This window comes from Antechinus flavipes, chromosome 3, assembly GCF_016432865.1.
Source record: "Antechinus flavipes isolate AdamAnt ecotype Samford, QLD, Australia chromosome 3, AdamAnt_v2, whole genome shotgun sequence".
Classification (NCBI taxonomy): Eukaryota; Metazoa; Chordata; class Mammalia; order Dasyuromorphia; family Dasyuridae; genus Antechinus; species Antechinus flavipes.
In genome coordinates, this window is record NC_067400.1 from 616114403 (window position 1) to 616129182 (window position 14780).

Genomic DNA, 14780 nt, shown 5'->3' on the forward strand with positions numbered 1-14780 from the left:
TTCCTATATTCTCCCCATTGGTACTTTAGTAGGCAACTTGAAATTAGAAACATTGCTGTGCTACTTGCTGCTTTAGAGTGGTTCTCCATATTTTGTCCTCCAAGCCATGGGGATGTCTCTTCATGAAGAGCAAATGCCAACAGAAGCTCAATGAGACAGAATGATTCATGGGAAATATTCTATTTCATATATTTTGGTGTTCTATCTTAATATTTTTAATCTCTTTTACCCACAGATCCATAAACTTATTGGTGAAAACCGCTGTAGGTTACAGCAGCTATCTCTGTTTTATATGTATACACACACATTTATTCAACATCAGAAGATTCATTTTGGAAAGAAGCCTTATAAATGTAATGAATGTGGGGAAACATTCATTTAGAATTAATCAAATATTATTTAATTTCAGATGATATAATATTTTAGATATGCATACATAAACATACATATATCTATGTGTGTAGGTATATATATACATATATATGTGTATGTGTAGATAGATAGATAGATAGATAGATAGATATATGAAGGAGAATAATAAAAATCTACTTATCCCAGGATTAGTACAGGGGAATTGTTTTGTACACAGAAAGTACCTCATAAGTATTGATTTACTTTTTTACCTGGGAAAGACACAACTCTGCAAATCTCACCCAGTTTCTTATGTATAAAATAGATATAAAATGTCCATAATACTTTCATCACAGAGTTGTTATGATCAAATAATGAAAAAAAAAGATAAAACCTTAAAGATCCATAACATTGTCCCATATATTTATAAGGATGAATTAGGATCAATAGATCAAAACTACAAAGAAGCATATTAAGAGATTCTGGTCTAATATAATGTCATTTTGCTTATGTGAAAACTTAAGTCAAGAAAGAGCAAATAATTTAGTCAAAGTGATTTGCCCAAAGGAGTAAATAATAGATCTGAGATTTGAACACCAATCTTCTGATTCAACATCAGAAGTAACTTTCTTTTTGCAATGCTTCCTTCTCTGAGTGATAATTAGGCTCTTGGTCTTGAGGTGATGAAGATCTGGGTGCTGATACCAGATGGTTTTCCCTGCTCCTTACTCTTCTTTTGGATAGTTCCTCTTTTTCTCATCTTTTGTGCTTTATTTTCTTACCTCTTCTGAATCAATGACCAAGGTAGTTATCTTCTTCTAATCCACTGATCTGAATATGCCACATGCCAGTATTTTTCAGTGATCTATCCACCCTCTATGCTCAGTTTATGCAGAGGGAATCTCCATCTCAAATCTTTAATTGTTTCTCCACTACTTCTCCGTGTTTCTGACCATTCTCTCCACAGACAACAGGACAGATGTGAGATTGTTCAACATCATATACTTCCTTTCTGTCAGCAACATCTACAGCTGTATGCATCAATTCATCCCTCACTTTTCTTTCGCCGAGCCCAGAGAAATAGGGACATTCACGTTTTATATTAATTTTTTTTCCAGATATGGAGTTGAGGAGTGAGACCACAAAGGCAACTCCAAAAGAAAACATTACAGGAGAAGAATCATCCCATGGGGTAAAAGTAGAAAGACTCATGTGGTCTGATCTTTGCTATTCTACTTTTAGGGAAATTGGGAAAAGTGAGAGTCAGAAAAAAAGACAGCAGATAAAACTGGGAAATAACATAAGAAAAATGACTAAACAGCAACAGATCCATACTGGAGACAACTGTTGTATATATAACGAATGTGGTAAAGCCTTCAGTCAACACTCAAACCTTACAGAACATAAGAAGATCCCTAGTGGAGAAAAACCTTTTAAATGTAATGAATGTGAGGGAGCCTTCACTTGCATCTCAAGACTAAATCGACATCAGAAGATTCATACTGGAGAGAAGCCTTATAAATGTAACGAATGTGAGAAGACCTTCATTCAGAGTTCAAATCTTATTCGACACCAGATGGTTCATACTGGAGAAAAGCTTTTTAAATGTAATAAATGTGGGAAAGCATTCACTCGAAATTCAAGACTTCTCCGACATCAGAAGATTCATATTGAAGAGAAACCTTACGTATGCGATGAGTGTGGAAAAGCATTCATTCAGAGCTCAAATCTTACTCGACATCAGAAGATTCATACTGGAGAGAAGCCTTATAAATGTAATGAATGTGGGAAAGTATTCACTCGCAAGTCAAGACTTATTCGACATCAAAAGATTCATACCGGGGAGAAGCCATATAAATGTAATGAGTGCGGGAAAACCTTCATCCAGAGCTCAAATCTTATCAGACATCAGGTGATTCATACTGGAGAGAAGCCTTATACATGTAATGAATGTGGGAAAGCCTTCATTCAGAGTTCAAAGCTTGTTAGGCATAAGATGGTCCATACTCGAGAAAAGCATTACAAGTGGAATAAATGTGGGAAAGCCTTCAGTCAGGGCTCAGCCCGCATTATGCATCAGATGATTCATATTGGAGAGACGCCTTATAAATGTAGTGAATTTGGGAAAGCCTTTGGTCAGTGCTCAAACTTGACGGAACATAAGAAGATCCCTAGTGGAGAGAAACTTTTTAAATGTAACGAATGTGAGAGAGCCTTCACTTGCATCTCAAGACTTAATCGACATCAGAAAATTCACACTGGAGAGAAGCCTTATAAATGTAATGAATGTGGGAAAACCTTCAATCAGAGCTCAAATCTTATTCGACACCAGATGATTCATTCTGGAGAGAAGCTTTACAAATGTAATGAATGTGGGAAAGCCTTTACTCGCAAGTCAAGACTTATTCGACATCAGAAGAATCACACTGGAGAGAAACCTTACAAATGTGATGAGTGTGGGAAAACTTTCATTCAGAGTTCAAATCTTATTCGACATCAGATGATTCATATTGGAGAAAAGCCTTATAAATGTAACGAATGCGGGAAAGCCTTCATTCGAAAGTCTCACATGATTCTACATCAGAGGACACATATTAGAGAGAAGCCTTATAAATGTAACGATTGTGGGAAAGCGTTTATTCAGAGCTCAGACCTTGATAAGCACCGGAGGATTCACACTGGAGACACACCTTATAAATGTAATGAATGTGGTAAACCTTTCCTTACAAACTCATCCCTGGTTAGACACCAGCGGATTCATACTGGACAGAAGTCTTAGAAATTCAATAAAGTAATTCTATAACTCTGTTATTTGGAAACATTCCTTCAGAAAGGAATAAACGTGGGGAAACATTCCTTTAGAGGTAAAATCTTATTCCACAGCAGAGGATTCATACTACAGAGTATAGTTACCAAATTTCTAACATATATTAATTTTGGGGATTTCAGAATGAGAGATCTGAATGAATATTTGGGAATTCGTGGAATTAAAAATTATTTGATTTTTTCCATAACATTTCATGTTTTAAAACAATAAGTGATCATCATAAGACATTTAATCATTTTTCTCTGATATGATTATATGAAAAGTTTCAGTTTTTCCTATGAAAACTGATATAACAAATTTCATGGATTATTACCATTATGAAACAATATGTTGAGATCATGATTTAAAATATTTGGCAACAAATTGATTTCATTTATTTTTCTTGAACTATATTCAACATTCTTCATTCTCTTCATTCATTATTATGAATCTTAAAATTGTTTAATAAATAAGAAATGTTTAGTATTTGTAAAAAACAAAAATCCATGACTCATAGCAAATATTAAAACCCTACATAATGTCAGTAAACATTCTTGAGTAAAGTATTTGTGTAATGTAACATTCAAATCTCCTACCAAGGAACATTACAGAGATGTGTGTTATGTATTGAATTTGTCAATTTAAGGACTTACTGTCACTTCTAAAATTGATTTCTTGAAGTACCACTCACATGATTTGTATAATATAATATGGGTATACAATTATTCATTTTCCTTTTCTTTTCAAGAAAGACTCACTATCAGCAGCAGACAGGGCCATGAACACATATCCTAACATGGCAAGAGTTACAAGCAAGACTGAGTTATTAGATCATTACAGCTTCTCTCCTGCATAAGTGCTTCTGTCTCCATTCCCAGAAATGTCTACTTTAACATTCAGCAATTGGACTTCTCAGAATCAGACACCACTATGTTGATTTTTAACCTTTCATTCTTGAAAATCATTCACAATCATTTCCCCCCAATTTTTCAAGCGATTTTTCTTGGGATTCAGAAAAAAATATATACACATTTCCTCAGAAATGCCTGGAAGGAATTCGTGCATGGAAATACCATTGCAGATAAGGAATTTGGAGAAAAATTCACCCAGAACAATTTGACAGCAAAAGATTCACATGAGAGAGTTTTATAAACATACTCTATTTGGGAAAAGATTTCAGTCTCAGTTATAACTGTAATGATTCATACTTTAGAGCTGTTTTATAAATAAAATGAATCTGGGAAAGTATCTGGTCAAGACTTAGTCCTTTTAAGGCATTGGAAAAGTTTATTGGAACATAGCCACGTTTATTCATTTATATGAATATTAATGCAGCCTGTGGCTGCATTTGTTCTAATAAGGCAGAATTGAGTAACTGTAACAGACTATATATGGCAGTCTCATCACTTGCTACTCTTGCTCAATGTACCAGAAATCTCAGTGACACTTATATAACTCAAGAGTGCCATGGATATCATTGTACTGTGACATTTTTTTATTGCCAGTGCATATCCGTAATGTCAAAAGAAGAAAAGAGGAAAATTTTATTATAATTTTTAAAGGTTGGGACCAAGATTGAAATTTTTCTGTAAAAAAAGAACCTCTCTCATTTTCTATTATAAAACACTGAATGACTTTGAGAAGTAGCTTTTATCACAGAGTTGATAATGTTTCTCAATGGTTTCATGCTAAAATTTTTATGTTTACATATTAAATATACTGTGATAAAGTCAATTCAGTGACAATATTTGAATCTTAGATAATGTCAAGCTGATTTTTATACTTTCCGTGCTGTCAGAAGTTGAAAGAAGGGACAAGATCTCTATTCCCTCACAAATTTGCAGCAATTACATTGTCTGAGCTCAAACTACAGTTCTAGTGGTATTTTTCAGATCTTGATGCAAGTGTAAAAAAAAAATCCCTTATTTCAAAATCCATTTAATTGGATAATTGAGCTTCTACCTGCCCTTCAATAAGAAGAGATTAATCTACAAAGAAATGACATGCTGAAAGGCAAATATCAAGAGAAGAAACTTACATAGTATTCCATCGAATCCTTCCAAGCATCATATATGTTCAATTAAAATTATGTGCTCGTGAATAAATATCAGTATTTGGCAGTACTTATCTGTGTGAAAAGACATTTTTAAAGATAATTTCATAGTCTTGTGCCAGATAAACACCTGAAACTGATTTTGATGATACGGAATACTTACTTTGAACCCCTACTACGCAAAATGTTATTCCAGAAAAATTAAATTCTCATTAATGGACTTACAAAAAAATGTACTTGTTAATAACATTTTGAATTTCATCAATAAAATTTGTGGAAAATTTTTTCTCTCTTGTTATATATATATATACCTTCATAATATTCTTAATTTTGCCTTTTGGTCCACAAAAGTCTAAAATATCTACTATTTGATCCTCGAAGAAAAATATTTGCTGAACCTTGCTATGGAGGATTCATAGAAGTGTAAAAAAAAAATCACCAATGAGCTTTTTCAGACACTTCAAATCTTACTCATTCTCAGAGGATTAATAATGAAAAAGCCAAGCCCTATCTAATAAGTTGAGGTCATGTGATTCTAGAACTGAAAGAGACCTTAGAGATGATTGTTCAACCTCTTGTTATAGAGAAGAAAACGGGATGAGAGAAATTTACAGTTGGAACCTTTCTGGTTCCACTTGCAATGTACTATCTATTATACTAACTAGTTGTTCAGGAATTTACATTTGCAATTAAATGTGTTTCCTGTAATTAACAATGATCTTTAAAAAACACTTTTTGAGTCATTCTGTAACTATTCATTAATTGTTAAATTCAAATCCTTCATATTTGTTGATTTACCTTATAAATTTGATTTGGCTTCTGATCTTTTCTTCTTTATTGTGGTGCTTGGAGAAAGTAAAGTCAATCTTCCATATAATCCAAAATTTCTTCATCCAATAAAAATATTTTATCATTCCATCTTTCTCATTGTTTGAAGACCTCACTCTGATTTTCTATTTTTTTATCATCTTCCTTGTATACTAGCCATACTCTCCTCAGTCATTAAAAATTGTTGGAAAAGTTCTTTTGTTTTCTTGAATCCCTTGTCTCACCTTGTCCTTGGCCAATCACACTCCAATTAAATTGTTCTAGTTCTTCCATGAATTAGCACTGCAACTCCATCCTGTTTGTATCTGATACTACCTAAAACGCCTTCACTCTCTAGCATTTCAGCTTACTCATTTCCCAAGACCTTCTCCTCAGCACTTGAGCTACACACAGAGATGATCCCTGAACCTTTGATCTTGTATATTCTACTTTTACATTTGTGAACTCTGAAATTCCTTTATCTGATCCCAGTCTGTTGCCATTTCATCTCTCCCCAGATTTGCAATCCCAGACCCTTTTCTTGACACTCATGGCCAATCCCTCCACTCCCAGACCATCACCCCTACACTGTCAAAACTCTCCTCAACTTCCCCCTGGTGAATAAGTTTTGTTCCACACTTTCCCAGGTCACAGTTGGAACCTTTCTGTCCCCTTCTCTCAGGTCCTTTGCTTCTTCAGCTTATTGTTCATCAATCCCCACTAAGTCTCATCCTTGGATTAGCCCTGACATCTACTACCTTCATACCTATTCATGTACTGCTGAATGAAACCCGAACAAGTCACAGAACTGCTGACTGGGTCCCTAACACAAAATGATATATAATAAAACTGCAGCAAGATGACTGCTTCACTTTCCTAATTGACTCACTACTTCACTCCCTAAAGCACTTTTCCCCAAATCTCTTCTTCTTTCTACAAGTCATCAATGGCTCTGAATCTTGCCTCATTAAAATTGAATCCATTTGTCAGGAGTTTTCTCTTATCCTTCTTCATCCTGCTTCCCTCAGATGTTACTATTTCCTCCTCCATCTCTGTCTTACACAAGGAATTTATCCATCTCCTTGCCAAGGCTAAGTTCTTTGATGGACGTGATCCCATTCCATCCTGTCTTCTTCAGAAGATCATGCCATCTTTCTTCTCTACTTTCATTAATCTTGGAGGGGTGGCAATCAATGGATTCTTTTAATTGGCACTTTGTTTCCTGTGGTTAAAAATTCTGGGCAATTTATTTTAATTACTTTCGACATTTTAGCATTCGGGATTATTTGTCTCGTGATGCTCTTCCACCAGCCTCCAGACAGTCTGTCCACAGGACAAGAAAAACAAAAGTGATCCCTACCCTTTCTTGTGGGAGACAAAGTAGAAATTAATGTCATACATACAAGACTGAGGGAGATTAGAGGAAAGGCAATGTGAAAGAGGAAGCCATTGGAAGCTGAAACCATGGAAGGCCTCCAGCAGAAGATAGGATTGGAGCTAGAGAATCTATAAGAGGGATTTTGAGGAGATGAAGAAGGTGAATATTGTTATTGTTATTTCTGTTTTTAGGGGGAGAAGACTGAAGAAAGTAGAAGGACATGAAAGAGAACATGAAGTAAACAGGCTAGTAGTGATTCCCAAGAGAGGAGTGTTGACAAGGCAAGGAAATAAGAAGTAGTTAAGGAGACAAGTTGGCAGGCAAAGAAGGTATAATGTGAGAGTGCACAGAGGAGAGAGACAGAGAGAAGCAGAGACAGAGAAAGAGATGGAGAGAGAGACAGAAACAGAGAGAGACAGACAGACATACAGAGACACACACACAGAGAAAGAGAGACAGACAGACAGACAGACAGAGAACCAGTGGCAGAGCTAGTCACGAAGTGGGAAAAAGGGAATATAGGAAAGGAAGTGTGAGTTATGGGCCTCCAGGAGCCCAAAACTCTACCCCAGTAATAATCCAGTGACCCCTTCCCCAATGAATGAGTTATCCCCAAGATGGTTGCTTATTATTTTAAGGAAGACACTTCTGTTAGAGAGATGGGGTTTTCCTCAAGTATTCCCAAGTCAAGTCAGACTGAGCCTGGAACCAACCTCAAGGGTAAGCTCTGATTTAACTAGGATTGGGACCATGTTGGAACAGTTGGTACCTACCATCCTGAGCCAGCTGCAGGCCTTGGTGCAGGTGGTAGAGATCATTAGGCCCCCTTACCAAACACCCTAGCTCACCTCAGCAGTTTCTTGACCTCTCTAGCCACCTCACAAGAAGTCATAGATGGTGCTCCCTCCATAAAACTTCCAGTAGCTCCAGCAGTCCATCCTCATGACGAGGGATAGCTCTGTAGATTCCAGACCTGTGAGCTGCTATATACGTCCAAAATATACGTCACTAGGGTCCTCTCTTCAGTCTTGTTCAATCTCCCACACTTCACTTCTGCCCCAACATACACAAAATCACAGCTCCAAACAAACTGTTAGATGGCTCAGACCCCCTTCTCTATTAGTCCTCTTGCCAGCCCAGTAGCAGCCAAAGACTGGGGGAGAGGAGGAAGAGGCTGGTGCATTCATGTTCCCCACCTCCAAATTCCTAATGTCCTTGCAGGTCAGGCTTCTACTGCTCTTTTCTCCTGATTTTTAAGATGTTTTGATTTGAACAACCTTCAATGGTTTCTTCTAAATCAATTAATTTTCTCTTCATTTTGATAGAGGCATTTATTGTTTATTTTTCCATTAAACAAAAGTATTCATTTTTATAAAATTTTATAAAGATATTAAACTATAAATTCTAAATATAATTATAATAACATAATTACAAATGAATTCATAGTATAAAATTAATAAAAACAAGTGTGATTTATAAATGTATGCAATTATAAAATTTATTAAATAAAATTCTAAAACAAATTTGTAAAATTTATTAAATAACTATAAAATTATAAAATTTATTAAATTTCCTAATTAAATTTATAATAATAAAAAATAAAACAATAACATAAATTTATAAAATTACAAAAAGAAATTTATTTTTGTAAATAAACATATTTTCTTATTTTTGACAGTAAATTAAAATCTGTCCCACCTATTTATCCCCTGTTCAATTGCACAAAACAAATAGAAAAGAAACTCAAATCCCTCCCAAAGTGAAAGAGAGATCAGAATAAATGCATTCTTTATGTTCTTTTTCCATTTTAAGTTCATTGTCTCTGTCAGAATAATGTGGTTCTTCTTTAATCGTTTGGATTCTTAGTTTTTTTGTTTCATTGCTGGATCAGAATCCCTCAGACTTTTCAAAATGTTTTTCCACGTCGTGTTGTTTATTGTTGTTCAACCATTTGCAGTCGTATCTGACTCTTTGTAACCTCATTTAGCGTTTTCTTGGCAAAGCTACTGTAGTAGTTAGCCATTTCCTTCTCCAACTCTTTTTACAGACAAGGAAATTGAGGCAGACAGAGTAAATGACTTACATAGGGTCACACAGTTAAGAAATCTGACTCTGGGTCTGACACTCTATCCACTGCACCTCCAAATTATCCTCTCTCTCCACACACATGACTATATATTTTGATGTTTTGTTATGTAAATGTCTCTAGTAAAATGCATCTTGCCTCAATCACAGAGGTCAGAGGATAACTAGGGATATGTACGAGTACACAGAGAGCCCAACCTTTGCCAATGCATTGGGATTTTTTCCTTAATTGGGAGTACAGAAGGATTCTTTATTCAGAACTTTTAATCTAAAAGAAAACTCCTTAAAATCCAACAGAAGGAGCCAGTTTGAACCCAGAAGCCTTTATATTGTTCCTTAGGCTAATTATCATAAGAGTATGTAAAACACCTAACAAGCTATGGACATGGTGATGTATAGTCAGAAATCATGGTAAAGGGCAGATTTCACCCAAGATTTCATCCTAAGAAATTTCTTCATAATTAGAACTGTCCCAAAGAGGCTCCATTCACTGAAGGCTTTATTTTGCGGGGGGAGAGGAGGCAATTAGGGTTAAGTGATTTGCCCAGCATCATACAAGGAGTAAGTATCTGAGGCCAGATTTGAACTCAGGTCCATGTGGACAATACCACCTAGCTGCCCCATCACTGGAGGTCTTTAAACAAAGTCTGGATGGGGCCATCATTGGTTACTTGTGGGAGACATTGAAGAGAAGATTCTTGGACAGAAATGGGCTACACTGGATTCCACTGTAGTTCTATCCAGGTCAGATGTTCTTTCTGCCATTGGACCATTGGCTATGGTCAAAGGGTAGATATTCTCCCCTGGGAAAGCCAAAAAACCTGCCCCTCTTCTTGCCTCTTTCTTGGTATAGTCGTGTGCTCACAAGAGGCGGAGGGCTCCCTTGAGCCTCCCACTTGCCTCTGTCAAGAGGTATCACGTTCCACAGCTCAGGTTAAGTCCCGAATAAGGGGGAATCCTTAGGGGCCCTTGTTATTTGGTGGAAAGCAAGTTTTATCCCAGGGTCTTCTGGTAAATATTTAATAACTAGTTCTGCTCCTAGATTTTAAATATAATCAGTAAAACAGAAAATCAAGCCCCAATTTGATGCATTTGTCCATTTCCAAGTGCTCTCACCAGCCATTTTGAGTTGGCTCAAACACACAACTAGTTCTATTCCTCTGTGGCTATGAGAGCTGGTGCTGGAGGTCACAGGGAAGAGTAGATCCCTGAAACACTGGGATGAGGTGGGATTTCCTGAGGTCCTTCCTGAGATGAACTTCTTCCCTGCAAGTGAGTTGGATTTAGGTAAGAGAGGGCAGTACAAAGTCACCAGCCTCACTTTCTGGAGCATCTGGGTCCAGCAGCAAGATATAGATCAGGACAACTGGAGATGGCTCTGGATTCCATAGGAGACCTTGACCTTGTGAAGCGGAGACCTTTCCCGGTCTCAGTTTGCCTGAGACAATACCCTTTCTCATCTGAACTGGAGGAAAGAAGAAACACACATTCATACAAATACACACATAGTTGGGCATAGAAATTCATTTTGTCTAACAGGGAAATAGGAAGAAAAACAAAATAATGGAGTCGAGATGAAGTGACTGTTGTTCAATCCTATCCAATTTTCTTAGCAAAAGACACTGGTTTCCCATTTCCTTCTCTAGTTTATTTTACAAATCAGGACACTGTGGCAAATAGGTTAAGTGACTTGCCCAGGGTCACACAATTAGGATGTATCAGAGGCTGGATTTGAACTCATGAAGATGAGTCTTCTTGACCCCGAGTTCAACACTCTGCATCATGGCACCACCAGCTATCTCCCTCCTAATAGATTAGGATACTTTTGTCTCCTACAGGGCATGTTCTCCAGGAGAAGGCAGCAAGGGAGCAGACTGAGCACCTTCTACCGTGAGGTACATGGCAGCTGCCGCCTCCGGTTGTTGCCTCATCCCCCGATGTGGAGGACCTCTACTGCAAAAAGGAGAAACCTTCCCTTTGACCTCAGTCCTTCCATTTCCTGCCATATCAGTCCCCGAGGGAAGAGAAAGCAGAAAGCTGGTGGGGAACAAGGACTTCTCCTGTTGTGTCGCTCTGACATCCTCCTCCTGCTCCTGCCTCCCTCCGATACCCTTCCCTTTTCTCCAGATTCCTCTGGGAAGTGAAATAACATCTTCCACTCAGTGGACTACTCTCCCTCTCCATCGTGCCCTATGTGTTCTGAACCCCTCTAGGTCATTATCCATCTTCCACCACTTGCTCCCTTAACCCCAGACTCTTCAAACCTCCCACCCCAAAGTTCCAAACAAATCCCACCCTCTTCTTCCACTGGGTCCTCTGCAATGATTTTCTAGAGGCCACAATTATCCATTCATCTAACATCTTTTCCTCTCTCCCTCCTTCCATCTTCTGGCTCTCCTAGAAACCTGGCTCCCCTTAATGACACACTCTCCGTGGCTTTCCCATTCTGGCTGCACCTTTACTCATTCCTTTCAGTTCACTGATGAAGATGGGAGACTTGGAATATTCCGGATTCCCCACTCCTACACTCAGTCTTTCACTACCTCCTTCATGCAGAGATCCTTCCTCCTTTGAGGTTCATTCTATTCATCTCTGTTAGCCAATCATAATCCTGGTAGCTACTGGCTATAGAAATCCAGTGCAGTGACCCTGTAGATAGAGTGCCAAATCAGGAAGATTCATCTTCATGAGTTCAAATCTGGCCTCAGAGACTTCCTATCTGTATCACCCTGTTTGCCTCAGTTTCCCCACCTGTAAAATAAGCCAGAGAGGAAAATGGGAAAATGACTCCAGTGTCTTTCCCAAGATAATCCCATAATGAGTCACAAAGAGTTGGACATGAGTAAAACAACTCAACAACAAAACTTTGGTTTGCGATCCTTTTTCCCTCAATGAGTTTGGTACATGGCTCAAACTCGTTCTCTATTCCTCAACTCCTGCCTTTATAGTAGGACATTGCAACATATATATTTACTCTCTCTCAAATGGTTAACCACTTAGTTCCTCAACCTGCTCATTTTCCATGACCTATTCACTATCTCACCCTAATTATACCCAAATTTGGTCATAGCCTCGATTTGTCTTCACTCACATTTGTACCATATCCAAGGTCAAGAATCTGAAATCCCCTTATTGGCCCATATGGCTTTTCAGGTTTCTTTCTGCCTTCCCTTGCAGAATCCTACTCTTTGTGCACACTGATCTCCTATCTCTCAATGTTTCACTTCTTTCTCAGACTATCTCCCTGATACTCTCTCTTCTCTTCCATATTGTAAACTCTTTGTGAGCCAATTCAACTCTATGCTGTCCTCCTCTCTTGAATTCCTAGACCTCTTATCATATCATTCCTAGCCTACCCTCAATCTTGGATCCCACCTTTACTCTTCCATCAGTGTTCCTGAATGAAGATAAAAACATCCTGCAACCATTCTGACTGGATCTGCTACAAATTATACTGCCTAACTTCAACTAGACCTTTACTGGATGAGGTGAATTTATCAACAATAAAGAAGAAATAAAACAAATTATTAGGAACAACTTCACTCAATAATATACCAATAAAACCAGTAGCCTAAAATGAATGAATATTTACAGAAGTATATAAAATGCCTAGATTGGCAGAAGAGGAAAAAGAAATCTTAAATAATGCAATCCTCTAAAAAGAAATTGAACAAACCATAAGTGAACTACCAGATGGAAAAAAACAAAACAAAAACAGATTCAGACAGATTTGCAAGCAAATTCTATCAGACATTTAAAGAACAATTCCAATGTTATATAAATTATTTGGGGGGAAATGGGTAAAGAAGAGCTTCTACTAAATTACTTCTACAATATAAATATAATCTTAATATCTAACCCAGAAAGAGTCAAAACAGAGAAAGAAAACTTTAAACCAATATTTCTAAGGAAAATTGAAGCAAATATTTAATGCAAAATGTTTAGCTAGAAGATTATATGAACATATCTAAATGAAGATATGCAAGGTGACTCAATATTAAGAAAACAATAAACATGATTAACCTTATTAATTAAAAAATCATGGTATATTAATAGATGTGGGAAAATCTTTTGACAAGATTCAACATCATCCCTCTTATAAATACTAGAAATTATAGGAGTAAACAAAGCTTTCATTAATACTATACGATATGTACTTATCTATCTAAAAATAAGGGTGAGTAGTATTTGTAATGGGAATAGAGATGTAGTAGAATAATGTCCCTTATCACTATTGCTGTTTAAAATAATGGTAGAAATTCTTGCAATAGCAATATGACAAGAAAATGAAATTGAGGGACTTTTTGTTATTGTTTAGTCATTTTCAGTCTTGTCCAACTCTTCACAATCCCATCTGGGGTTTTCTTGGCAAAGATACTGGAGTGATTTGCCATTTCCTTTTCTAGCTCATTTTATAGTTAAAGAAACTGAGGTAAACAGTACCTTGCTTGGGGTCACACAGTTAGAAAGTGGATGAGACCCCATTTGCTGCCTACCTGCTACTATTAAGGGAAGAAGCATAGGCAAAGAGAAAACAAAATTTTCAGTTTTTGCGGGATTTTTGATGATTTGATTAGAAAACCTTAGGGAATCAACCATAAAAACACTGAAAACAATTAACAACTCCAGCAAAGTCTCATTATATAAAATAAATTCACAGGAATGATCTACTGATAATATCTCAACTTTTATTCCATAGTCCTTCTACAGAGAATCCTCAAGACTTGGGAGCTGGTTCCCCTCCTGCTTTCCAAGGGAAGGTCCCAAACTTTCTCCTTTGGCATCTCTAACACCCAAATGATATCATCATCACATATCTTTCAAAACCATGTTTCCATGTGGACTTTCTCCTAATATCCTGTTATTAGGTACAAAAAGTGATAATTTTGTCACTGGGACATCTATCCTGAAAAAAAAAAAACTATAGGAGTCCTTGAGACAGAATCATTGTGATAAATGTCCACCTCTGTGTTTCCCTTATGATCCTACCTCAATACTTCTGTCTCTTTCTCACTTGGATATCCAGAAATTTTTTGTGGGTCTGAGGAAAGAGAAATACCCACAAGCTGGAGGAAAAAAAATCAAATTCAGATAAATGTTTCACATAAATTGAACTGGATAATAACCACCCTACCCCAAATTTGCTCAGAGAAACGCAAAAATGCCATACAAATGTTATCTGTTATTGACTTATCACTTTTCCCAGGATTAGCACTTGAAACTCTATAAATCTTTTTTTTCTTCCTCTGTTAATTCTGGGTCTCTTTCTGCATACTACATTCATCAGTGTGTTGTTACCA

The 14780-nt window shown here is 36.9% G+C and overlaps 1 protein-coding gene across 1 annotated transcript in view; it reads left to right on the forward strand.

The window, feature by feature from the left end:
* The window catches only part of LOC127557559 (zinc finger protein 91-like), a 38183-nt gene that overhangs the window by 14259 nt on the left and 9144 nt on the right, over positions 1–14780 (forward strand). Inside the window, exon 2 of the mRNA XM_051990871.1 lies at positions 1470–3123. Coding sequence (XP_051846831.1) covers positions 1470–3123 — 1654 coding nt within the window. The remainder of the gene's footprint in view (positions 1–1469; positions 3124–14780) is intronic.